Below are 22,731 nucleotides of genomic sequence, written 5' to 3'. Positions count from 1 at the left end.
GTAGGTACATCGCTGGGAGAGTAAGTAGAGAAATTTGGATTAAAACCAGGCTGACTCTAAGCAGTTTTGTCTTTAGTATGTCCCTTCAGGCAGTTCAAAATTTTTTGGCTGCCAGGGAGAGGTCTTGGATTTACTTATCGCATCACTATTTGAACTTTCCATGACTGATTTTAGTCCCTCCCTGGGAGTGGCTGATCTTTGTAAAAGACAAATCTAACTCCCTACTTGCTGCTGCTGCTAAGTCGCTTCAGTGTCCGACTCTGTGCGACCCCATAGATGGCAGCCCACCAGGCTCCCCCGTCCCTGGGATTCTCCAGGCAAGAGTACTGGAGTGAGTTGCCATTTCCTTCTCCAATGCATGAAAGTGAAAAGTCAAAGTGAAGTCGCTCAGTCGTGTCTGACTCTTCGCGACCCCATGGACTGCAGCCAACCAGGCTCCTCCGTCCATGGGATTTTTCAGGCAAGAGTACTGAAGTGGGGTGCCATTGCCTTACTCCCTACTTAGAATATTTCAATTCTTTTAGCGTTATCACCCAGTTTAATAGTTCTATATCTAATTTACATTATTTTCAAAGGCTACCTAATTTGTCTTTTTTTCCGTTTTTGTCCATGGTTTACTTGGCGGGACCGAGTCTTTAATGTCAGTATTCTCAAGCCTCAGCCAGCACTTCGCCTAGCACTCAGTATGCACTCAATAAATGCTTGCTCAAAGTATGAATGAACCAAAGAATCGCGGAACACAGACGCGGAGACGGGTCGGCCTGGGAGTTCCAAAGTTCGGGAGGGGACAAGAGGCGGGCAGTGGCTGTCACATGATAAGGCGGGGCAAATCCCATGTGCTCCGCGGCGCCGGGCGCTGCTCCGCCCTCTGCGCCGGTCACGTGGGGCTGCCGGCTGCGCCTGCGGAGAAGCGGTGGCCGCCGAGCGGGATCCGTGCGGGGAGCCGGAAATGGTTGTGGACTACGTCTGTGCGGCTGCGTGGGGCTCGGCCGCGCGGACTGAAGGAGACTGAAGGTAAAGCCGCCATGTCCGGGCCCGACCCGGCCCCCCCACCCCCTCCCCCCGCATCCGCCGCCATCCGGGCCGGGATCGGCTACCCTGCGCCGCCGCCCCAGCGCCCTGGCCCCGCGGCCCAAGCCCGGGCCCCGGCCCGCCAGGGCCCGATCCCCGGCCCACGTGTGCCCGGCCTGGCTCGGCCTGGCTGCTGGGTGGGGGTGGGGGAGCGCGGGGCCGGAATATGCGGTCCCCGCAGGCCGGGAGGGCGCCGGGTTTCCCGGCCGCTAAGTGCCACCTCGGCCCGACCCGAGGAGGCCTCGCGGGCGCAGGCACCGCGGCTCCCGGCCCGCCGCCCCCTCCCCCCTTTGCGGCCCGGCCGCCGGGAAGTGACACGTTGTTCTTTGGCACTGGCCGGCGCTGCGCAGGGAGGGCGCAGGGGAGGGAGGCGGCGGCGGCGAGCAGGGAGGAGCCCCCGGCCCCGCCCGCCCTCCGGGCCGACCCTCACTTGCTTCAGACCGGCTCTTCTTCGGCCGCCGCCCGCCTGGCCTTTTACGGCCCGACTGCCGCCTTTCCTGGCCTCCACTGCCGGGCGGCGGCAGGCCTCGCCTCTGGCCCCGCGTGGGTGCCTCCGCTGCTACCCACGGCAGGCGTGCCTCGTGTGCCCCTGGGCCAGGCCCCGAACCCGGTGTCCCCGGGTGGGGGGTGGGGACACCACGGCCGAAGCTGCTAGCTCCGTTTGTGATCCGGGAGCCTGGTGCCAGCGAGACCTGGAATTTCCGGTCTGGTTGGTCTTGGGCCCCGCGGAGCCAGGTTGATACCCCTCACCTCCCAACCCCAGGCCCTCGGATGCCCAGAACCTGTAGGCCGCACCGTGGATTTGTTCTTAACCGAGGGGGTGAGTGAAGGGCTGTTTCAGCAGATCGAGGGGTGGTTGGAGGTGGTGAGGGTTTGACGGAGTGTTGGTGGGGACATAAGCTGGGTCTTTAATGTTCCTTTACCCCCTTGGCGCCTCCCGGGCTCATTGTGGGACCCAGCCCTTGCTTCAACCCCTCCCCCACTCCATTTGCCTTAAGTTTGTGTCCCTTTCCTTTTCTGAGCCTCACTCTTTCCCAACAGGTGCTGGGGGGACCCTGATGTGGCACCAAATGAAATGAACAAAGCTCCACAGCCCACAGGCCCCCCACCTGCCCCATCCCCTGGACTCCCACAGGTAATTAGGGAGGAATTAACAGGGACTGGGGTGGGGGTTGGGGAGACCAGGCAGCCGGGTCAGGAACAGGTTCCAACCTCTGGATTTTCCCACCCCCTTCTGTGTCAGGGCAAAGTGCAGCTTCCTGCTGCCAAATTGAGACAGGGCCCCCAGGCTGTTCCCAGGGGCTGTCTTGGGGAGGGTATATGTGGACTGTTGAGGCTCTTGCCACGGATCTGCTCCCCTTCATCAGCTTGAGTTTCTGCACCACCTGGGTTTCCCCTCTTGCTGAAATCTGGTCTCCCCCCTTCAGCCAGCGTTTCCCCCGGGGCAGACAGCACCGGTGGTGTTCAGTACGCCTCAAGCGACACAAATGAACACGCCTTCTCAGCCCCGCCAGGTGAGGGGCTGTGGGGAGGGGAGTAGGGGGCCTGGGTGGGAGCCATGTAAAGCTTAGGCCAGTTTGGGCCTAGGATGGAAACTCTGGAGGCCCTGTACCTGCCCCAGTTTCCTGACAGTTGCTATGTGTTCTTTCATGCGGCTCTGCACTTTGCACTGTTGATTACTCACGGTGGCTGGCCCCTCGGAGAGTATGTTGTTGGTGGGGATGGCATTGCTAGGGGTTCTGGTGCCTTGAGAACTGGGGGCAGCACTTTGGGCCCTGCTGCCAACTCCTGCTTTCCTATTTCCTCCTTTTACTAGGAGGTCGCCATTGCTCTGTTCCTCATCCCTTCTTTCTCTTTGGACTGTGGGAAGAGAAACATTCCAGCTGGTTCTTACCTTTCTCTATTCCTAAATTCTTCCTCACTAAATGGGAGCGGATTCTTGTCCTGCCTCCTCATTTTTTTCCCCCTCATCACCTTGGGGATAATTCTCTTCTTTCCTGTCCCCATGTGCTCTCAGGGAGGATTCAGGTCTCTGCAGGTAATACCCCTTTGCTAATCCTGGACTCTCTCCTGGTCTCACCCTTACCCTCCTCCCTAGTCAGGGGCTAGACGCAGGGACTGGGGTTCCTCAGGGTGGGGACTTGTTGGTTGTCCAGGTCCTCAGTCTGAGGCTGACCAGTGCATGTTAGGGGCTAAATCTTGCATAGCGCCTATCTGGGAACTGGGAAAGTTGCATGTTAGCGGTTAGCTCCTCAGGACGTTAGGATGGTGCAGTGCATGCTGGGGAGTATGCTGCTGAAAAAGGCTTTACTTAGGCATGATGCATCTGGGTGTTAGGAAGCCTCTGCTGAAGGATAGCGTGGAGGAGGTGACATGAGTATGCATGGCAGGGAGGGAGTAAATATACCGAGTGCAAAGTGTGTACCTGAGTTTGGAGGGCACACGTGAGTTCAAGAGGCCACTTAACCATCAGTTGGTCAAGTGAGTCTTGGCAGTGTTGGTCCCATGTTCCAAAGCCCCTGGTACTTCTCTCCAGACTAGAGACATAGTGGAATGGCCATTTTGCTGTCCACTTCCTCCCCTGCCCAGTGCCAACTGCCTTCCTCCCTCCTGACAGCACTTCTACCCTAGCCGGGCCCAGCCCCCGAGCAGTGCAGCCTCCCGAGTGCAGAGTGCAGCCCCTGCCCGCCCTGGCCCAGCTGCCCATGTCTACCCTGCTGGATCCCAAGTAATGATGATCCCTTCCCAGATCTCCTACCCAGCCTCCCAGGGGGCCTACTACATCCCTGGACAGGTGAGGCTGGAGGCTTGGGTACTGAAGCCACACAACCTTGTCCCCGCTCCCCCACCTCCCCCAACCCGGATCCTCCAGTCCCATCTCTCCTCTAGAGGTGGGACTTTCTTCTGGTCATTGCCCAGAGTTGGCTTGTCCTGTCTTGCCCTGCATTCTCTTTGTAGTCTGATGTGGTATTCATAGCTCCCTCAACTCCTCTCCCCTCCTTATCCCCCATCCCCTCCATCAGGGCCGTTCCACATATGTTGTCCCGACACAGCAGTATCCTGTGCAGCCGGGAGCCCCAAGCTTCTACCCAGGTGCAAGCCCTACAGAGTTTGGGACCTACGGTAAGCGGGGTCTGAAGTCGGAGAGTGAGTCCCAGGGAGCATTTAAACTTGCCTAATTTCTAGGACCCTTCCCAGGCCTGTCTCTTGCTCTAAAAATGATAGCGGTAGTCAGGATTGGTGCTTAATATGTAACTGGTATTGGGGGGTGGTGGGGAGAGGATTTTACACTATTGTTGAGAGTTGTAGAGTCCTCCCCACATCAAGGAATATAGTTCAGGTGCTAGTTTGAGGACCTGTCAGTAAATATTCCCTGACACTTGTTCCATGGTTGGGGGGAGCCCATGTAACATGGATTTGGGAGGTTTCTGTAGCTGTTTTTCATTTATATTCTAGGAAAGGATTAGTCTGTTCTTTATGGCAGTGGTTTCCAAAATTTTTTGACCATCAGGAAAAATTTTGAGTATGTACTTCTAATACCTGTATGTTTTTGTTTGTTATACGTATGCATAATTTAAACAAATAACAATGTTGCTTGTCAAAAACAAGTGGAGGTTATGGATGATATTAAAGAATGTATCCCATTTTGGAGACCATTGCTTTAAGGAATTTTCCTCATCCTGGGCCTGGTTCATAATGTTACTTTTTGTTTCCTTGCCCCTTAGCAGAGGGCTGGAGACTGGAATTGGACTCAGGTTGAATGGAACAGGGTTGGCAAATCTGTTTTTATCATTCCCAGCCAAAGACCTGATTCTGTTTCAGGTTAAGTAGTTGCTGCTCTCTAAGAGTATATGTGTGTGTTTGCTGGGGGTGGGATGCATCCATGTTACCTTACGGGGTAGAAGAGGAACAGACATAGTAGCTGGTGTGTGGTGGGGAAGGAGTGCCTGCCTACAAGGGGTGTGTGTGTCAGTGTTAGGAATTCTTGTAAACGCAGTTCAGACTGGTTCCCCAGCTTTGACAGACACCTAATTCCCTTGGGGAGGAGGAGGGTGGGGCAGGGTAAGGGGCTGGCTATGGGTGATGAGAGGTTCTCCGGGGGCTGGGAGGCATTTGTGCTCAAGCAGGCATTTGTATGTGGTTGGGCCCTGACCCTGCCACTATTCTTCCTTTCCTTGTCCCCCCCTCCCCCAAGCTGGCGCTTACTACCCAGCGCAGGGTGTGCAGCAGTTTCCCACTGGTGTGGCTCCCCCACCTGTTCTGATGAACCAGCCACCCCAGATTGCTCCCAAGAGGGAGCGGAAGACGGTGAGTAGCAGCAAGGGGTTGTAGGACAGCTGGGAAAGCAAGGATCAAGGTCAGGCACTTTGTGGGTCAGGGAGCAGGAAGTTGAGGGAGATCTTCAGCTGAGAGTAGGCAGAGAATGGGGATGTGCGAAATGCTCAGGTTGTTCTTAAGGTACTACGATTTCAGTATGGAAGAAGCTCACTAGAAGATTGAAGTGTCTGGTAGGGAAATTCTTGAGACCTGGGTTCTCTGTCCATAATATCTAAGTTTGGTTTTGGGTTTCTGGTGGCTTGCCTTGAAAATGGTTTGTTTTCTGTGTCCCCACCCCCCAGTCCTGGAAGCTCTTGAGGCCTCCGCCCCTGCTCAGTCCTCAAGCCCTGGGCGTGGTGCCCAGAATAGGGTGCCAGGGCTGGGGAAGCCGCTGAGTCACCCTGGCTCCACCCACTGGATCTGGGCCCTGCCCCCAGAGATCAGGCAGACTAGCCACAAGTGAGCCGGATGGGTGCTAGATGGGGGTCCTGGGCCCCCAGGCATGCAGCCACTTCTTGGGGACTGGTGGGGCAGGGATAAGGGAGGGAGGGGCATTGTGATGTACGTGTCTGCTCTGTGAGGTCAAGAGTGTCTTAGGGGTGGGGGCCAGGGCAGAGACTACAAGAGCTGCCGGATGGGTTGACAGTAGAACTCACAGGGTTTCTGGCACCCACCCACCTGCTTCCCAGTAGGGGGTGGGGGGGTTGGCTTGGAGTCTCAGGAGCGGGGCAGGGTGGAGAGGTGGGCTGCTCCTGTTTCCCACTTATCCCGTAGCTTTTTTTCCCCAGATCCGAATTCGAGACCCAAACCAAGGAGGGAAGGATATCACGGAGGAGATCATGTCTGGGGCCCGCACTGCCTCCACACCCACCCCTCCCCAGGTACTGTCTGTCCTTTGAGTGATGCCCTGACTGGGATGGCTGTTCTTCCCTGGATTCCCAGGTCCCTTGATCTTTTTCTTCAAATAAGGGATTTATTTCCCTGCTTTCCTGGATTTCTAGGCAGCTAAAGTAGAAATGGCTGTAGCAGGGTTGTGGGACTCTTCAGGGCAAACTTGGTAACCCTTTGTGTTCTGCAGACGGGAGGTGGTCTGGAGCCTCAGGCTAATGGGGAGACACCCCAGGTTGCTGTCGTCGTCCGGCCAGGTAAGTAAGCAGGTGGGGCCTGGCTCTTATGGGGAAAAGGAGTGTTGAAAATGCCAAGGAAGTAGAGTGACTTGAACTGGGTGTCAGAGAAGAATGACTTAGGTCTCAAGTATAGTAGTATTTAAGGGCAGATTGGATTTTGAGTGGGAATGAAAAAGACCTAGGGGGAGAAGACTGGTATGTGTAGGAGGGGCTATTAGGTTGGGAATGCTTGGCTGGGAGGAGGAACAACAATCACAGGGAAGGGCTTGCCTCTGATTACCTGTTCTTCCTATGGTGCAGATGACCGGTCGCAGGGAGCAGTCAGTGGGGAGCGGCCAGGGCTGCCTGGCCCGGAGCACAGCCCTTCAGAATCCCAGCCTTCGTCACCTTCTCCGACCCCGTCACCACCCCCAGTCTTGGAACCGGGGTCTGAGCATAATCTCGCAGTCCTCTCTGTTCCTGGGGACACAATGACAACAGGGATGATACAGACCTCTGTAGAAGAATCAACCCCCACGCCCCCTGAAAGTGGGGAGCCATGTTGCCTCTCTCCAGAACCCACTCCCCTCGCTGAACCGATATTGGAAGTAGAAGTGACGCTGAGCAAACCAGTTCCAGAATCTGAGTTCTCTTCCAGTCCTCTCCAGGTTCCCAGCCCCCTGGCATCTCACAAGGTGGAAATTCTTCCTGAGCCTAATGGCACAGTGCCATCTGAGAATTTGGAACCAGAGGTGGAGTCAAGCCCAGAGCTTGCCCCTCTCCCTCCTCCAGCTCGTCCCTCCGAATCCCCCATGCCTATTGCTCCAACTGCCCAACCTGAGGAGCTACTCAACGGAGCCCCTTCACCACCACCTGTGGACTTAAGCCCAGTCAGTGAACCAGAGGGACAGGCCAAGGAGGCTACAGTGTCAGTGGCTCCCCCGACTGTCCTTTCTGCTACCCCAGCTGTGTCTCCTCCAGTGGCTTCCCCTGCTCAGGAGGAGGACGTGGAAGAGGAGGAAGAAGAGGAAGAGGAAGGAGAAGCTGAGGGTGAGAAGGGAGGAGAGGAACCTCTCCCCCCTGAGAGCACCCCTGTCCCAGCCCAGCTATCCCAGAATTTGGAGGTGGCAGTAGCCACCCAAGGTAAGGTGCTACTAGATGGTGGAGGTACGGCAGCCTGGGTGTGGTTTTTTCCTTTGTTGATGGGTGAGCTCTTGGGCCATTGTGTCTGGATCATAGAAGCCCTGCAATGGAACTCTCAAGGGCTAGATTGAGGAATTGGAAATCGAGAGAGGATGTGACAAAAAAAGGGAATATTGTACAGTGACTTCTTTTTATTTTTCCCAGAGGTTGGGATACTCCTTAAGTTATTCTCACTCCTCCCCCCCAAATAGTGGCAGTGTCTGTGCCAAAGAGGAGACGGAAAATTAAGGAGCTCAATAAGAAGGAGGCTGTAGGAGACCTTCTAGATGCCTTCAAGGAGGTAAGGGAGCAGAACGTGGAAGGAGCAGGGCAGAGTGTGGGTGTGGAACAGTGGAGACAGTACAACCAAAACGGAATGTGCAATGGTTCCAGGCGAACCCAGGGGCACCAGAGGCGGAAAACCAGCCTCCTGTAGGCAGCAATCCCAGCCCAGAGCCTGAGGGTAGCAGTGTGGCCCTGCGGTCTGAGGAAGGAGAGGAGACCTGGGAGTCAAAGGAGGACAAGATTCAAAATGCAGAGAACATCCAGCCGGGGGAACAGAAATATGAATATAAGTCAGGTATGTGGAAAGAAGGGGTGAGAGGGTTGAATATGCTTGTCAGGACCCAGGAGAGAGCAGTGTGATTGCTTCATCCTGTCTTCCTTGTAGATCAGTGGAAGCCTCTAAACCTTGAGGAGAAAAAGCGTTATGACCGAGAGTTCCTGCTTGGCTTTCAGTTCATCTTTGCCAGTATGCAGAAGCCTGAGGGATTGCCCCACATCAGTGATGTGGTGTTGGATAAGGTTGGTAGGCCTGAGGGAGAGTTTATGCTGGTTGGCTGACTGAGGAGGAGCCAGAGGTCCTGAAAGAGTGGTCAGTAGCTAGCCCTGTCTTGTTTCTGATACCTTTTCTGTCTTTTTCACAGGCCAATAAAACACCATTGCGACCGCTGGACCCCTCTAGACTTCAGGGCATAAATTGTGGCCCAGACTTCACTCCATCCTTTGCCAACCTTGGCCGACCAGCCCTTAGCAACCGTGGGCCCCCGAGGGGTGGGCCAGGTGGGGAGCTGCCCCGAGGGCCGGTGAGTGGGACTGGCAAGGGACGCGCTGGGGGTGTTGGCCCCAGTAGCTCATTGAGGGGAGGGGAGAAGTCTGCCCTGGAGATGTAGGCGATGGTGGTCGTTGTGCTGACTGGTTCCCTGTCTTTTCTCCCCGCTCCTTGCTTAGCAGGCTGGCCTGGGACCCCGGCGATCTCAGCAGGGCCCCCGAAAGGAGCCACGCAAGATCATTGCCACAGTGTCAATGACCGAAGATATAAAGCTAAACAAAGCAGAAAAGGCCTGGAAACCCAGTAGCAAGCGGACAGCAGCTGATAAGGACCGAGGAGAAGAGGATGCTGATGGCAGCAAAACCCAGGTACCTGCAAGTTGTGCCTTGGTCTCCAGTTTTCTTCAAGGTCTACCCTCTGAGCCAGGATGACCTCTGCCTCTGGCCATTCTCATCACTAACACCTATCCGAGTCCCCGTGGCCCTCCCCCACTCCCTGCAGCCCCTGAACACGTCACTGGATTCTATGTCTTCTCTGTTCCCTCTCTTCTCCAGGACCTGTTCCGCAGGGTGCGCTCCATCTTGAATAAGCTGACACCCCAGATGTTCCAGCAGCTGATGAAGCAAGTGACGCAGCTAGCCATTGATACCGAGGAACGTCTCAAAGGGGTCATTGACCTCATCTTCGAGAAGGCCATTTCAGAACCCAACTTCTCTGTGGCCTATGCCAACATGTGCCGCTGCCTCATGGCGGTTAGTTTCCACCATTCTCTAAGCTTTGTGGTCTAGTTCTTACTTCTCGTCCTAAGCCTCTGAGTCCAGCTTCTTGGTTCTCCTCCATCCTATGCTGGTGGTGGCAGCCGGAAGGAGGCAGAGCCGGGCCAGAGGTCTTCAGGGGTCACGTAGTTGAAGACTTTTGGAGGGTTTTCCTTGCCCTGCTCTCGACTGGTCTGAATGTGACGTTCTCTTTGACGTACAGCTGAAAGTGCCCACTACAGAAAAGCCAACAGTGACTGTGAACTTCCGAAAACTGTTGTTAAATCGATGTCAGAAGGAGTTTGAAAAAGACAAAGATGATGATGAGGTTTTTGAGAAGAAGCAAAAAGAGATGGATGAAGCTGCTACGGTGAGAGAAATTCCACTCCCAGTTCCGCTGCTTCACCCAGTTGCTCCTCAGCTGCAGAAGTGGGAGTGGGGATAGTGGTGTTTGGGGGGTTCTCTGCCTTAGAATGTGAGTGCTTGTTGCTAGGTTTAGGAATCCAAGTAGTAGAGGGAAGGTTTTAACTGAGTGGCTGGTGTCTTTTTGATGTGACTGCTATCCTATGACCAACAGGCAGAGGAACGGGGGCGCCTGAAAGAGGAGCTGGAAGAGGCTCGAGACATAGCCCGGCGGCGCTCGTTAGGCAATATCAAGTTTATCGGGGAGTTGTTCAAACTGAAGATGTTAACAGAGGCAATCATGCATGACTGTGTGGTTAAACTACTAAAGAACCATGATGAAGAGTCCCTTGAATGCCTTTGTCGTCTGCTCACCACCATTGGCAAAGACCTGGACTTTGAGAAGGCCAAGGTAGGGGTCCTGGGGTAAGGGCGAGGCAGGCTGAAGCACGTGGGGTCTGCCGCACACTGACCAGAACCCTTCTTGGCTGTTGTGTCGGCATGGCACTGTGTGCCCCTGAGCTGCAGTGGTAGGGCTGAAAGCCTGAGGAGCGGCGGGGTCTGTAGCTGCAGGTGACCTTGATCCCTTTGCTTCTTGCTAGCCCCGGATGGATCAGTATTTCAACCAGATGGAAAAAATCATTAAGGAAAAGAAGACTTCATCCCGGATCCGCTTTATGCTGCAGGACGTGCTGGATCTGCGAAAGGTGTGTGTTCCCTCTTTTCCACCGTCAGTCTGCTGCCTCTGACCCCACAGCCCCCACTTCCTGACACTGGTCTGGTCTTCTCTGATGTAATTACCCTGTGACTGGCTTGTCCCACAGAGCAACTGGGTGCCACGCCGAGGGGACCAGGGTCCCAAGACAATTGACCAAATCCACAAGGAAGCTGAGATGGAGGAGCATCGGGAGCACATAAAAGTGCAGCAGCTAATGGCCAAGGGCAGCGACAAGCGTCGAGGTGGCCCTCCAGGCCCACCCATCAGTGAGTTTGAGGCTGGGACTGAGTGGGGACAGTGTGAGGGGTTATGCTTTCCACTGATGACTTCTTATTAGTGCCACGTGTCTGGGCCACTGAGACCCCGTGATGGAACTGAGGATCTGAGGAAGGGAGGCTGGTGGCAGCTCCCCGGAACAGAGTTGCTGGGACTTATCATTCCAGTGTGCTTTCCTTGCTGTTCCAGGCCGTGGCCTTCCACTTGTGGATGATGGTGGCTGGAACACAGTACCCATTAGCAAGGGCAGCCGCCCTATTGACACTTCTCGACTCACCAAGATCACGAAGGTAGGGGTGTATATGTTGGAAGGGATGATGGTTAGTGATGGGAGAATAAAAGAGTGGTCAGACAGGCCTTAAGCATAGGCTTGGATCTTAGTCCCCTTGCTTCCTGAAGTTGGGAAGGTGACAACTTGAGTTTTCCCCCTTAGACCAATTAGTTAGATTACTGGGCAGGACTGCCATCTCTAGGGAGTGAGTTCACATTGGTCTGAACCAGTGATCAGCACCCTGACATGTGTACCAAGTCCAACCATTCTGTACTTCTATATACCCACAAGCTACAAGTGAGAGTTTTCTACATTTTTTTAATGGTTGGAGGAAAAAAGTGATACTTTGTGACAATTATTTTTATAAAATGTAAATTTCAGTGTCTATAAGGTTCTGGCACAGAGCCACAGTCCTGCCTTGTGAGTGCTGTGTGTGACTGCCCCTGTGCTACAGTGGCAGAGTCAGCTAGTTGAAACTGTATGGTCTGAAAGCCTGAAATATTTACTGGTCTAGGGTGTTTGTGACTGTGTGGTAGGGGCTGGCTGGGGGCTTTGACTGGATCAGACCCATGACTCTCCACTCGCTTTCCTTCCTCAGCCTGGCTCCATTGATTCTAATAACCAGCTCTTTGCACCTGGAGGCCGATTGAGCTGGGGCAAGGGTAGCAGTGGAGGCTCAGGAGCCAAGCCCTCCGATGCAGGTATGGAGGCCACCGTCACTGTGGTTTTTCAGCTCTCTTGAGGGCAGAGCCTTGTCTGTATGGGAGGCTTTCACTGCATAGTGGTTGGATCATAGAGGTGGTGCGTACTCGGGACTGGGGACTGAACTACCTTAGTGCCAGAACTAGGACCAGGTGTCTTTAATCTGAGTTTTCTGCTTCCCCAGCATCAGAAGCTGCTCGTCCAGCTACTAGTACCTTGAATCGCTTCTCAGCCCTTCAGCAAGCAGTGCCAACAGAAAGCACAGATAGCAGACGAGTGGTGCAGAGGTGAGGTTTCCTTGGCGTCTCTGTTCATCACACTGAGAGTGCTCACTGGGTTTTGGCTGCTAACACAGGAGTTCTTAACACCTGTAATGCTCAGAGCTTCTGACTGAGTTGGGGTGTATTCCTGCTGCCAGGAAAAAGGCCAGACAGTTGCTCAGCGTGTTTGATAGTCAAAACTGGAGTGCACCTGGGCAGTACAGGTGAGAGACGATGTGCCTATTTTCTAGGAGTAGCTTGAGCCGGGAACGAGGTGAGAAAGCTGGGGACCGGGGAGACCGCCTAGAGCGGAGTGAACGGGGAGGTGACCGTGGTGACCGACTTGATCGCGCCCGGACACCCGCCACCAAGCGGAGCTTCAGCAAGGAAGTGGAGGAACGGAGTAGAGAGCGGCCCTCTCAGCCTGATGGACTGCGCAAGGCAGCTAGCCTCACGGAGGATCGGGACCGCGGGCGGGAAGCTGGTAAGGGGCCAGGGGAGGGGAAGAGAAGAGTGTGGGCTGGTTTGGGACCAACCAGTCCGCAGACCGTGTCTTTAGGGCTTCAGACCCTGTTTGCTAGGAAGACTGGAACTGATGAATCTGTGATATGTTTTTCTCTGCTCAGTGAAGCGAGAAGCTGCCCTCCCCCCGGTGAGTCCCCCGAAGGCTGCGCTCTCTGAAGAGGAGCTGGAGAAGAAGTCCAGGGCCATCATTGAGGAGTACCTCCATCTCAATGACATGAAGGTAAGCTGTGAGAGCGGTCTGAGTGAGGGATGACAGGGTGGATGGGAAGGGGCATGTGCTGACAGGCAGGGGTGGAGGGTCTGAGCCACACAGTGACTGGCCTCCCTTCTGTGCTCTGCGCCCCCACAGGAGGCAGTGCAGTGCGTGCAGGAGCTGGCCTCGCCCTCCCTGCTCTTTATCTTTGTACGGCATGGCATCGAGTCCACGCTGGAGCGCAGCGCCATCGCGCGGGAGCACATGGGCCGGCTGCTGCACCAGCTGCTCTGTACCGGGCACCTCTCCACTGCTCAGTACTACCAAGGGTATGATTGGCCTCTGCAGGCCTCCCGTTCTTACCTTCTCATATCTTTCTTTCCTTCGTAGGACCTGTGAACCTTGAATAAGAGTGTAGGCTCCTCAGCCATTCTGGTCAACATAAGTTTTGGCGTGGTTGGGGGTGAGCTGTCTAAGGAGAAGAAGGTGGCCTTAGTGTGAGATAGGGCTTCCCTGAATCCACCTGCAATGCAGGAGACCCCAGTTCGATTCCTGGGTCAGGAAGATCTGTTGGAGAAAGGGATAGGCTACCCACTCCAGTATTCTTGGGTTTACCTTGTGGCTCAACTGGTAAAGAATCTCCTTGCAAAGCGGGAGACCTGGGTTCAGTCCCTGGGTTGGGAAAATCCCCTGGAGAAGGGAAAGGCTACTCACTCCAGGATTCTGGCCTGGAGAATTCCATGGACCGTATAGTCTGTGGGGTCACAAAGAGTCGAACACACCTGAGTGACTTTGACTTAGTGTGAGATAATTGCCCTGTGTTTAGGAAATGTTCCTGAGGAGGGTCTTGCAGTTGATGCCTTTAGTCATGCCTTTGTTGCCTCAAAAGGAGGGCAACAAAGGAGTGCAGGCTTGTCTTAGAAGGTCCTGACTTTGAATTCCCTATGCAGGCTATATGAAATTCTAGAGTTGGCTGAAGACATGGAAATTGACATCCCTCATGTGTGGCTCTACCTAGCAGAATTGATAACGCCCATTCTGCAGGAAGGTGGGGTGCCAATGGGGGAGCTGTTCAGGTAAGCCCCCTCTGGTGGAATTGAGGGGAGGTGAAAATAAGAAGGAGAGAGAAAGGAGGTGTGGTGGGTCAGAGCCCTGGATTTAGGAACTGATGGGCTAGTATGTTGAGAGTGTGTGGGAGGCTAATTTAACAACAGAATGTTTATCTTATAGGGAAATAACAAAACCTCTGAGACCCCTGGGCAAGGCTGCTTCCCTGTTGCTGGAGATCCTGGGGCTCCTGTGCAAAAGCATGGTGAGTGAGCCTTTCAGAGGTGGTTTGTTTAGGATGTCTCTTCCCACCATGTGGTTTGGGGTGCTGGTGGTGACCCTGAAGCCTCATGGTCCTTTGGCAGGATGGTGGTGCTGGGTTGGTACCTGGGAGGGAAAATGGTGAGGCTGGCACTCTTGCTCAGACCAGTTCCTATAGTAGGTTCTGGCCAAGGCTGGAGGAGAATGAGAATCTAAGGCCCTCTGGAGAAGGAAATGGCCATCCACTCCAGTATTCTTGCCTGGAAAATCCCATGGACGGAGGAGCCTGGCAGCTACAGTATGGGGTGGCAAAGAGTTGGACAGAACTCAGCAACTGAGCACAAGGTCCTAGGCCTTTGATTGATGAGTTAATTCATTCAGCTAGCCTCTTTTAGAACATTGACCACATACTGGGCAAAGTACTGTGAAACTGCAAAGGGGTGTCTGTTTGATGATGTTCACGACAAAAACTGCTTTATTAAAGTTAACTGACTAGCAAATACAAAGGTGAAATGACTGGAAGGGCAAGTTGACTGTGGTATTTAGTAGTGGTGAGATGTCAGGAAGTACAGTTTTAAGAGAGTTCAGCTCTGGAACACGGAGGAGTGTCTTTGAATCAGAGAGGACTTGTCCTTTCATATTCTTTTAAGTAAAAATGTATACCAGATAGTTTCTAAGAAGTATAGAGTAATAATTCAAAAGAAAAAACATATTGATCTAGTAGTATTTCATTGACTCCAAGGTGCCATGGATTTTGTGACATTTATGCACTGCTAAGAAAGAAAAAACTTAGTCTTATTTTAAAAATGTGGTATGTCAGCTGTGAGACAACTCGATTTTAATGGTGTTAAGATGGACATTTTTAAAGTCCATGAAGTACTTTTGTCAAGAGTGGATGACATCATCCTGATTATGTTGTTGTAAAACTGCGATGGCTTCAGAACCTGTTGCCCTTTAGAGAAAACGAACTCGAAACACGGCCGTTTTCTGATTTGCGTTGGGGTTACATCTGCTTCTAAATTTTTCTGGACTTGGGAGCTGAATACTTGTTAGAAGTTGTTCTCTCCCATAAGCATTTGTTACTTGGAATAATGAAAAACTAAACTGTTTTAGAAAGAGAAATGTAGATGAGTGTGGAAGGCTTGGATGAGGTGTTTTGATTTGGTCGTTTACCTTTTGTGGTCCAGTAATTCTCTGAGAGTCCTGCGACCTAGCTGACATTTTCCGAGAGGCTATCAGGCCATCTTCTGAGTCTCATAGCGCTGTGGTAGGTAACTTCTCGTGACTGGATGGTTATTTGACTGATGTCTTTGGTCGGTACTAGACTGTGGCCATGGGCGCACTGTTCCCACGCAGTATCTTAACATCCTGAGCTGCTTGCGGGTGTCTGGTGAGATTACAGTATGCATTTGTTAGATGATATTTGTGAAGCTGTTAGATTCTTGGAGAGAACGAGAGCTGTCTACTGAGTTGGTCTAATGTTTTCCAGGGTCCTAAAAGGGTGGGGACGCTGTGGCGAGAGGCTGGACTCAGCTGGAAGGAATTTCTGCCTGAAGGCCAGGATGTCAGTGCCTTTGTCACTGCGCAGGTTTGTGACCGGACTTGGGTGGACTCTAGCACTTGGGGCCGGCCAGTCCTCTTCTCTTCTGTTACCTCGTGTGATGCATTTGCCTCCCAAACATGGGCCTTTCTGCTTGCAGAAGGTGGAGTATACCCTGGGAGAGGAGTCAGAAGCCCCAGGCCAGAGGTTGCTCTCCTTCGAGGAGCTGCGCAGGCAGCTGGAGAAGCTGCTGCAGGAGGGCAGCAGTAACCAGCGGGTGTTTGACTGGATAGAGGTATGTTTCTCCTTGAGACTGGTGTGGAGAGAGAGACAGAAGGTGGTGCTTGGTGGGGGCAACAAGAATGGAGCCTTCCAGGCATAATTTACAACTTTTGAGCCATTTGTTTCTCTTTCTCCTGCTCAGGCCAACCTGAACGAGCAGCAGGTGACATCCAACACATTAGTTCGAGCCCTCATGACAACTGTCTGCTATTCTGCAATTATCTGTAAGAGGAGCCAGGGAGTCGGTGGGGCAAGGGTGGGTGGTTTTGGTCTTTACCTCTAGTTCTGAACCAGGCTGAGGGTGCATTATTCTACTTACCCCTGTCTTTCTCCCTATAGTTGAGTCTTCTCTCCGAGTGGATGTTGCAGTGCTGAAAGCACGAGCGAAACTGCTACAGAAATACCTATGTGACGAACAGAAGGAGCTGCAGGCGCTCTATGCCCTCCAGGCCCTTGTAGTGACCTTAGACCAGCCCCCTAGTAAGAACCAGGCCACGGGGATGGTGAGGGTGGGTGGGCTGGAGGAACTACCAGACTGTAGGGGGCAATGGTGGAAAGGGTCTCAACTGAAGAAAAGTGAGTGGTCCCTGGAGAGCAAAATATTCTCATGGTTGAGTCCTTTTCTCTCCAACACTGTTTCCTTACTGACAAGTGGAAGGAGTTAGCCTTGGCCTTGAAGGTTAATTGACTGCCTATTTTGTGCTTCCCCAATGGCTCAGTAGGTAAAGAATTTGCCTAGCAGTGCAGGAGACATGGGTTCGATCCCTGGGTGGGGAAGATCCCCTGGAGGAGGAAATGGTAACCACTCCAATATTCTTGCTGGGATGATCCAACGGCCAGGAGAGTCTGGAGGACCACAGAGTGTGGTGTCACAAAGAGACACGACTGAGTGACTAAGGTTGTACTTCTGCCACACACTGTGTACCAGGGCATTGGAGTTGGGGTATTAGCAGTGATTAAGTCAAACATAGTTCCCACATGATCATGAAGTTGGGTAAGTTTTGGAAGATGGGTCCTGCAGGATACTCTGGGAGAATTTACCTAGTCAGAGGGAATGAGTGGGAATTGACCCATGGGGACTTAAATGACAAAGGGGAAAGGGGAGACTTATATGTATATGAACTGTATGTGTAAAGGGAGGCCTTGAGGTTGAAAACATGATACAAGGTAAAAAAGGAAGGCCAGTGTGGAAGAGCACAGCAGCCAGTTGTATGTGAGGCAAGTGCATTGGAGAGATGGATGTGGCCAGGTCATGTAGGGCTCTGTAAACCATGGGATGAGTTTGGGACTTTAGCCTAAGGACAGGAAAGTTGGCCTTTGTGGAATTTTAAGCAAGGATTTTAAAAATTCTTTTTTAGTGTATAGATCATCCTGGCCATTAGTGGGAAGAGTGATTTGGAGTGGGGTGAATGTGGCTAGATCGGCTGATCGGGGCATGTTGGTAGTGGCTCAGCCTCTCTGGTGGAAATGGGGATGGGAGGGGGGTGGGCAGATTTAAGACACACCAGCCTGGGGATAGGGTGATAGATTGGAAGTCATATATGACTCCCAGGATGGTTTTAACAGGTGAGATGATAGTAGGGACCACTAGATCAAGTTGAGTTTGGTCATACTGAGTTTGTGGTCCTGGTGGGGATGATCAGAGATGTCAGTCAGGTAGGTAGTAGGTCAGGGTATCTGATTTGGAGAGGAAGAGGTCAGGGCTAGAGGCCCATTTCTTGAGGCACAGGGCATATTAGGAGAGGGAAATGCTAGATGCTGCTTGAACAGATCTGAAAATTAGGGCCTCTGGTATGTGAAAACATGGAGGCTACCCTGGCAGAAACAGTATTTGGTAAAGCAGGGGGCAGGATCTGGATTGGAAAGGACAGGGTAATACTCCCCTGAATCAGGAAGTAAACAGCAAGTGCAGACAGATTTTTTTAAAATACTTTTATTGTTTGATTTGGCTGAGCCAAGTCTTAGTTGTAGCTTGTGGGATCTAGTTCCCTGGCCAAGGATTGAACCCAGGCCGATTGCATTGGGAGCATGGCAGTCTTAGCCTTTGGACCACCAGGGACGTCCCTAGAAGAAATGTTTGAATTCAGCTAATCCCTTGTCAAAAGACAAATCTTTTGTTTGTCTGTGAAGAGATAGTAGGTGTTAAAAGGAGGCTTGTAGTGTTTAGGTGGGAGAAGCTTAGGCTTATAAATATGGGGCAGAGTGATAGATCCATTGATTGTGTAGTCACTGGGATACGTATGCATGGGGTTTGGAAAACAAGTTTGGGATAAGTGATCAGTTGCTGCCATTGCTGAGGGATAGAGGTTGGAGGCTGTCTCACCATAGCCTTGGTTGTGGCTTTGAGGGTGTGTGCCTGAGGAACATCCTGACTTGCAGTTTCTCTTAGATGGTCAGTCGGTGTTTCACGAGGCCTGGACTCTAGATTCTATGCTGTATTCAAAAGAAATGTAATCAACTTCTCAACCTCCTTTTGCTTTTAAGAATGTACTGTTTGGAAAGACTGGCAGTGCATGTGGGGAATGGAATAGATTATGTTCTGGGTTGTACAAGTGCTTTGGAAGGCTGACTGAAAGCTCAGGGCGAGGGAGAAGCAGAGCAGAGAGGGTGCTTGAATTGAGCCTAAAGGAATTCACTAGGAAGGTGATAAAAGGTGACAAGAGAAACAATGTTCCTGGCAAAGGATACATCACACGTCAGAGTGTCAAGGCCAGAGAGGGGGTGGATATATGTTCAGGAGATGTGTGGAAAGTAAGAGAAAATTAGGGTCAAGTTTGTCAGAATTTGTAAAATGGGGCCAGAGGTGGGGTTAGTGAATGTTCCAGGCTATACCCTTGACTTTTGTGAGAGATATGTCTCAGCCTTTTGTGATGCCTCAAATTCAGGAGTACCAATTCTGCAGGGAGAAGCTTGAAGCTGCTGAGGTGAGGCTGGGCAGGTTTGTACCTTTTGGCCAAGTGACTCAGTCTTGCGAACCAGTGTGTTAGAGCATGAGATTAGCATGGTGTCAGAGACCTAGTCACTCTGGAATGGCCAGACACACAAATGTCAGCATGTCAGGGCCTTGTTTCAACAGTGGCGCTTAGGGGTGGGATTCCTGGATGGTGGGATGGGGTGCTTATGGACAGCATGCCTCTAACTGTTGTTCTACCTGCTTGCAGACCTGCTTGGGATGTTCTTTGACGCGCTGTATGACGAGGACGTGGTGAAGGAGGACGCCTTCTACAGCTGGGAGAGTAGCAAGGACCCTGCTGAGCAGCAGGGCAAGGGCGTGGCCCTAAAATCTGTCACGACTTTTTTCAAGTGGCTTCGTGAGGCGGAGGAGGAGGAGTCTGACCACAACTGAGGGTGGGTGGGGCCGGGGACTTGGAGCCCCATGGACACTCGGATGGCCAAGCCAGCCGCCTGGACTGCAAGGGGGGTGCGGCAGCAGTGGCGGTGGCGGCAGTGGGTGCCTGTAGTGCGATGTTGTCTGAGCTAATAAAGTGGCTGAAGAGGCAGGATGGCTTGGGGCTGCCTGGGGCCCCCCCTCCAGATGCTGCCAGGTGTCCCTTTCCTCCCCCCAGGGCACAGAGATATATTATATATAAAGTCTTGAAATTTGGTGTGTCTTGGGGGGGGCACCACCGCCTGCCCCTGGGGTCCTTTTTTTATTTTCTGAAAATCACTCTTGGGACTGCCGTCCTCGCTGCTGGGGGCATATGCCCCAGCCCCTGCACCACCCCTGCTGCCTGGGCAGGGGGAAGGGGGGGCACGGTGCCTGTAATTATTAAACATGAATTCAATTACGCTCACTGCCTCTCTGCTTTATGGCCTGCTCCCTCTGGAGGAGTCTGGATAGGTGGGCAGCCTCCTTTCCAGAGCTGGCACTGTAGCACACTTTTCCCTCTAACTGGGTACCCCTCTTTCCTCTTCCCCTGTCCAAGATCTGGAGGGTTAAGGGAGTCTGGCTTGGATGGTTGGCCCTCAAAAATGGACATGGTGGGGCTCCCTGTAGATTAGGAGGGGAGAAAGGGGGCATAGCTATGGGGTACTTAATAGGACACACTTGCTGGTCTTGATCTATGACAATGTGCTGTAAGACCTCTGTATGTGAAGACCCGGGTTTCAGGCTGTTTTGAAGTTAGCAGTTGCTGCGGCTTTGAGGTCTCATCTGTGACATGAGAGCCCAGGATACAAAGAATGTCTTCTGCCCCTATGCAGTATGAGTAGCAGCCCGGGCCCAATGAGTGAACGTGACCCGTCCCGCCAGTCCTCACCCTCGGTGCCTTGGGTCTGGGAGCACAGGACGAATCTTTTCCGACTCGGCCCCAGGCCGCCTCTACGTGGCTGTGACGTCGGCTTCGCCCCGCCCGCCTTGGGTGGTGACGCGGTGGCCACGCCCCCGCGCTTACGTCACCAGCCCGGTTCCCTCTCCCGGGAGCGTTGGCGGACGCGCGGCTCCCACCCCCCTCCCTTCTCAACGGGCTCTCCCCTCCCCGGTGGCGGCCGCGGCCCGACCCTCTGCAGGGCGATGGCCCGGACCCCGAGCGCGGGCTAGCGTGGCTGGGTGCCCGGTCATGGGCTGTATCGGCTCCCGGAGCCCGGCGAGTCAGGGTAAGAGGCGGAGACCGGGCCCAGGTTGGGGAATCGGGCTGAGGCTACCCGGTGCGCGGGCCGCCGCGGGCGGGTGGGGACCTTGAGGAGGGGGCCGGTGTTGGGAGAGGGAGGAGCCTGCACTGGGGAGGCGGGCCCGGCAAGAGGAAGGAGCGGGCCGAGCCGGGAGGGGGGTTAACCGACTCAGGCTCGCTCCTAAGGCCTGCTACTGCCTCTGGGCTCTGCAGGGTGGACTCGTGGTCTTTCCCCTTGCATCCCCAGCGCTGAGGGTGGCAGGAGGCGCACAGCCTAGAGAAGGGCTGCTCAATCCTCTCCAGCCCGTGGCGACTGACCTTGCATGCCCACTCACAGTCACCTCCCCCTCTGCCTACACCTCCTCTCACTGTCCTGGGAGTGGCCCTATGTTGGGAACCTGTCTTCTAGCTGTGTCCCAGCCCCCTTCAGGAGGTAGCCTGCAGACGCTGGCCAAGCATCCTACCATGGAGTTTTTGACCAAACTTATTACCCCCTTCAGAGGCCGCAGGTTGATGAAGGGGACTGCAGCCCCATTTGGGGGCACCTGTGAGCACGTGATCACCTCTCATCTGTAAAAAACTGTTTTAGTCCCCTGACCCCACTCCCAACAAAAACAGAACTCACTCTGCCCTGTGGAGAGAAACAGGAGCCCAGAGGGGGGCTGCCGGGGCATCCTTTCCACAACTGCTGACCACTGCCTGGGCCTTGGTTCCTATAGGTCGTGGTGCACACTGGGGCCTGGGCTTAGTTTAGTGTCTGAGGTAGGCCAGCCTACTTTACTCCCGTGTCATGGATTTCCCCAGGCCTAAAGCCAGGCAGTAACTTGTGCCGTGTGTAGGGCTGGGTTTGAAATGAGTACTGGGCTTTTAGGGCAGGCGATCAGGCACAGAGGCCTTAGTGTGGGTGTTACTTGAGGTTCTTTGGGACTGAGACTCTAGCTGAGACATGTATTTGACTGGGGTTCCCATGAGGAATTCTAGGATTTGTAGTCTTAAATTAATCTCATGACTTTTGAAGCTGAGAAGCAGCAGGCTGCTCTGATCCCTCTGGCCCTGCTAAGGCTTGGCGTTCAGGTAGTCATTCCCTCCTGTAGTCAGGAGAGTTTGGCTGACCCCATGACTGGCCTAGAGAGCCCCGATTAGGTACCAGCTGGGGGCCAGGGCTGGCCTGTAACCTTGTGTCTTCCTTCCGGTTGGTAGCGTTTCTGGGGACCACCAGCTGGCTGAGGCTCAGGGACAGAGACGGCTGCTCCAGCTAAAGGTCAGTTGTGATGTACAATTGCCTGTTGGCACTGTCTAGGGGATGGGCCTCAGCTCCTGAGCTCCAGAGAGCTCAGCTGGGCCCAGGCACTCCCACCTCCTCAAAGCCATGAGGCAGAAGTGTTCTCCTTCTGTGACTAGGCACAGGTTCCAAGTGGGGAGGGGACTGGCTCAGCATCCGGAGCCAAAATAGGAATAGAACTGGGAGCTGAGCCTGGAGCGGTTCTGGGCTTTTGGTTCTCCGCATCAACACAGCCAGCATGCCTATGATTTCTGTGCTGGGCAAAATGTTTCTGTGGCAGCGTGAAGGGCCCGGAGGACGATGGACTTGTCAGACAAGTCGAAGAGGTGAGGCCAGGGACATAGATGTGATTTGGGAGGTGATGGGAAGCTGAGGAGTAGGATGCTCAGGCGGCAAGAGGAAAATTACTCTGGGTAGCTATTGGGAACCAGGCTGAGATAGGAACGGACAGGCTGGGGCCAGACAGGGCATCAGGAAAAAGCCTTAGGGGACTGGGACAAAAGTCAGAAGAAAATCAATCACAGGTTTGTCAGAAAAGAAGAGTAAAGAGTTGCGCATAAGCTGAGGCTGGCCAGAGGAAAGAACCATAGCAAGCTTGTAAAGGGTCCAAGTTGGTGGTGGGGAGAGGGGGTGATGTTGGTAGAAGAATGTGGTGTGTTTTCCAAGAGGAATGGGTAGGTTGAGAAACCTGAGAAGGTTTGGAATTTATCAAAGTTTAGGTTTCATACCTAGGGTTTTGATGGCAGAATATATCTTGAGGAAGATGGTGGGGAGTGTCTGCCACAAAATGGCCCCGGAGGCCTGAAGGTCAGGGCTGTGAGGATGGGGGCTTTCAGACTTGTGGAGAGCACCAGGTGGATTGCTTAGGTTCTAGGGACTG

General features: G+C 53.5%; 2 protein-coding genes and 1 non-coding gene across 10 annotated transcripts in view; all 3 read left to right on the top strand.

The window, feature by feature from the left end:
• The first annotated feature begins 843 nt into the window (after nt 1–843).
• EIF4G1 (eukaryotic translation initiation factor 4 gamma 1) lies at nt 844–19,753 on the top strand. Of its 5 annotated transcripts, none has more exons than XM_069579518.1 (33): nt 844–1,014; nt 1,835–1,891; nt 2,113–2,206; nt 2,499–2,585; nt 3,689–3,865; nt 4,095–4,194; nt 5,267–5,379; nt 6,177–6,269; nt 6,467–6,533; nt 6,816–7,637; nt 7,889–7,977; nt 8,070–8,256; nt 8,347–8,480; nt 8,603–8,761; nt 8,910–9,095; nt 9,282–9,479; nt 9,706–9,852; nt 10,060–10,296; nt 10,487–10,591; nt 10,709–10,868; nt 11,068–11,168; nt 11,748–11,850; nt 12,036–12,138; nt 12,363–12,595; nt 12,738–12,856; nt 12,986–13,158; nt 13,780–13,905; nt 14,060–14,141; nt 15,627–15,725; nt 15,838–15,972; nt 16,102–16,183; nt 16,299–16,439; nt 19,121–19,753. In XM_069579518.1, exons 3-33 carry the CDS (start codon nt 2,147–2,149, stop codon nt 19,303–19,305), a joined length of 4,803 nt encoding a protein of 1,600 aa, XP_069435619.1. In that variant the 5' UTR covers nt 844–1,014; nt 1,835–1,891; nt 2,113–2,146; the 3' UTR covers nt 19,306–19,753. The 5 variants fall into 5 exon arrangements, with proteins under 5 accessions (XP_069435619.1, XP_069435618.1, XP_069435622.1 ...); XM_069579517.1 differs by having other exon boundaries at nt 8,907–9,095; XM_069579520.1 differs by lacking the exon at nt 2,499–2,585 and having other exon boundaries at nt 871–1,014.
• On the top strand, nt 10,917–10,992 carry LOC138431661 (small nucleolar RNA SNORD66). Its single transcript, XR_011253810.1, has one exon. It is a non-coding gene; the product is annotated as a small nucleolar RNA SNORD66 (small nucleolar RNA).
• A 566-nt stretch (nt 19,754–20,319) lies between the features above and the next one.
• FAM131A (family with sequence similarity 131 member A) overlaps nt 20,320–22,731 on the top strand; it is an 8,855-nt gene continuing 6,443 nt past the window's right edge. The window contains exons 1-2 of one of the 4 annotated variants that reach the window (XM_069579527.1): nt 20,320–20,555; nt 21,770–21,830. Coding sequence is in view for 2 of the 4 variants with exons in the window: in XM_069579526.1 (XP_069435627.1) it covers nt 22,090–22,177 (88 nt within the window). In the remaining 2 variants the exon portion in view is untranslated. Of the gene's footprint in view, nt 20,556–21,769; nt 21,831–22,056; nt 22,178–22,731 lie in introns of those variants that run through there. The other 3 variants (XM_069579528.1, XM_069579529.1, XM_069579526.1) reach the window with 3 other exon arrangements.

The sequence above is a fragment of the Ovis canadensis genome, chromosome 1, assembly GCF_042477335.2.
Source record: "Ovis canadensis isolate MfBH-ARS-UI-01 breed Bighorn chromosome 1, ARS-UI_OviCan_v2, whole genome shotgun sequence".
Classification (NCBI taxonomy): Eukaryota; Metazoa; Chordata; class Mammalia; order Artiodactyla; family Bovidae; genus Ovis; species Ovis canadensis.
Note: the sequence above shows the minus strand (reverse complement) of the source record. Positions and strands in the feature narration are given on the sequence as shown.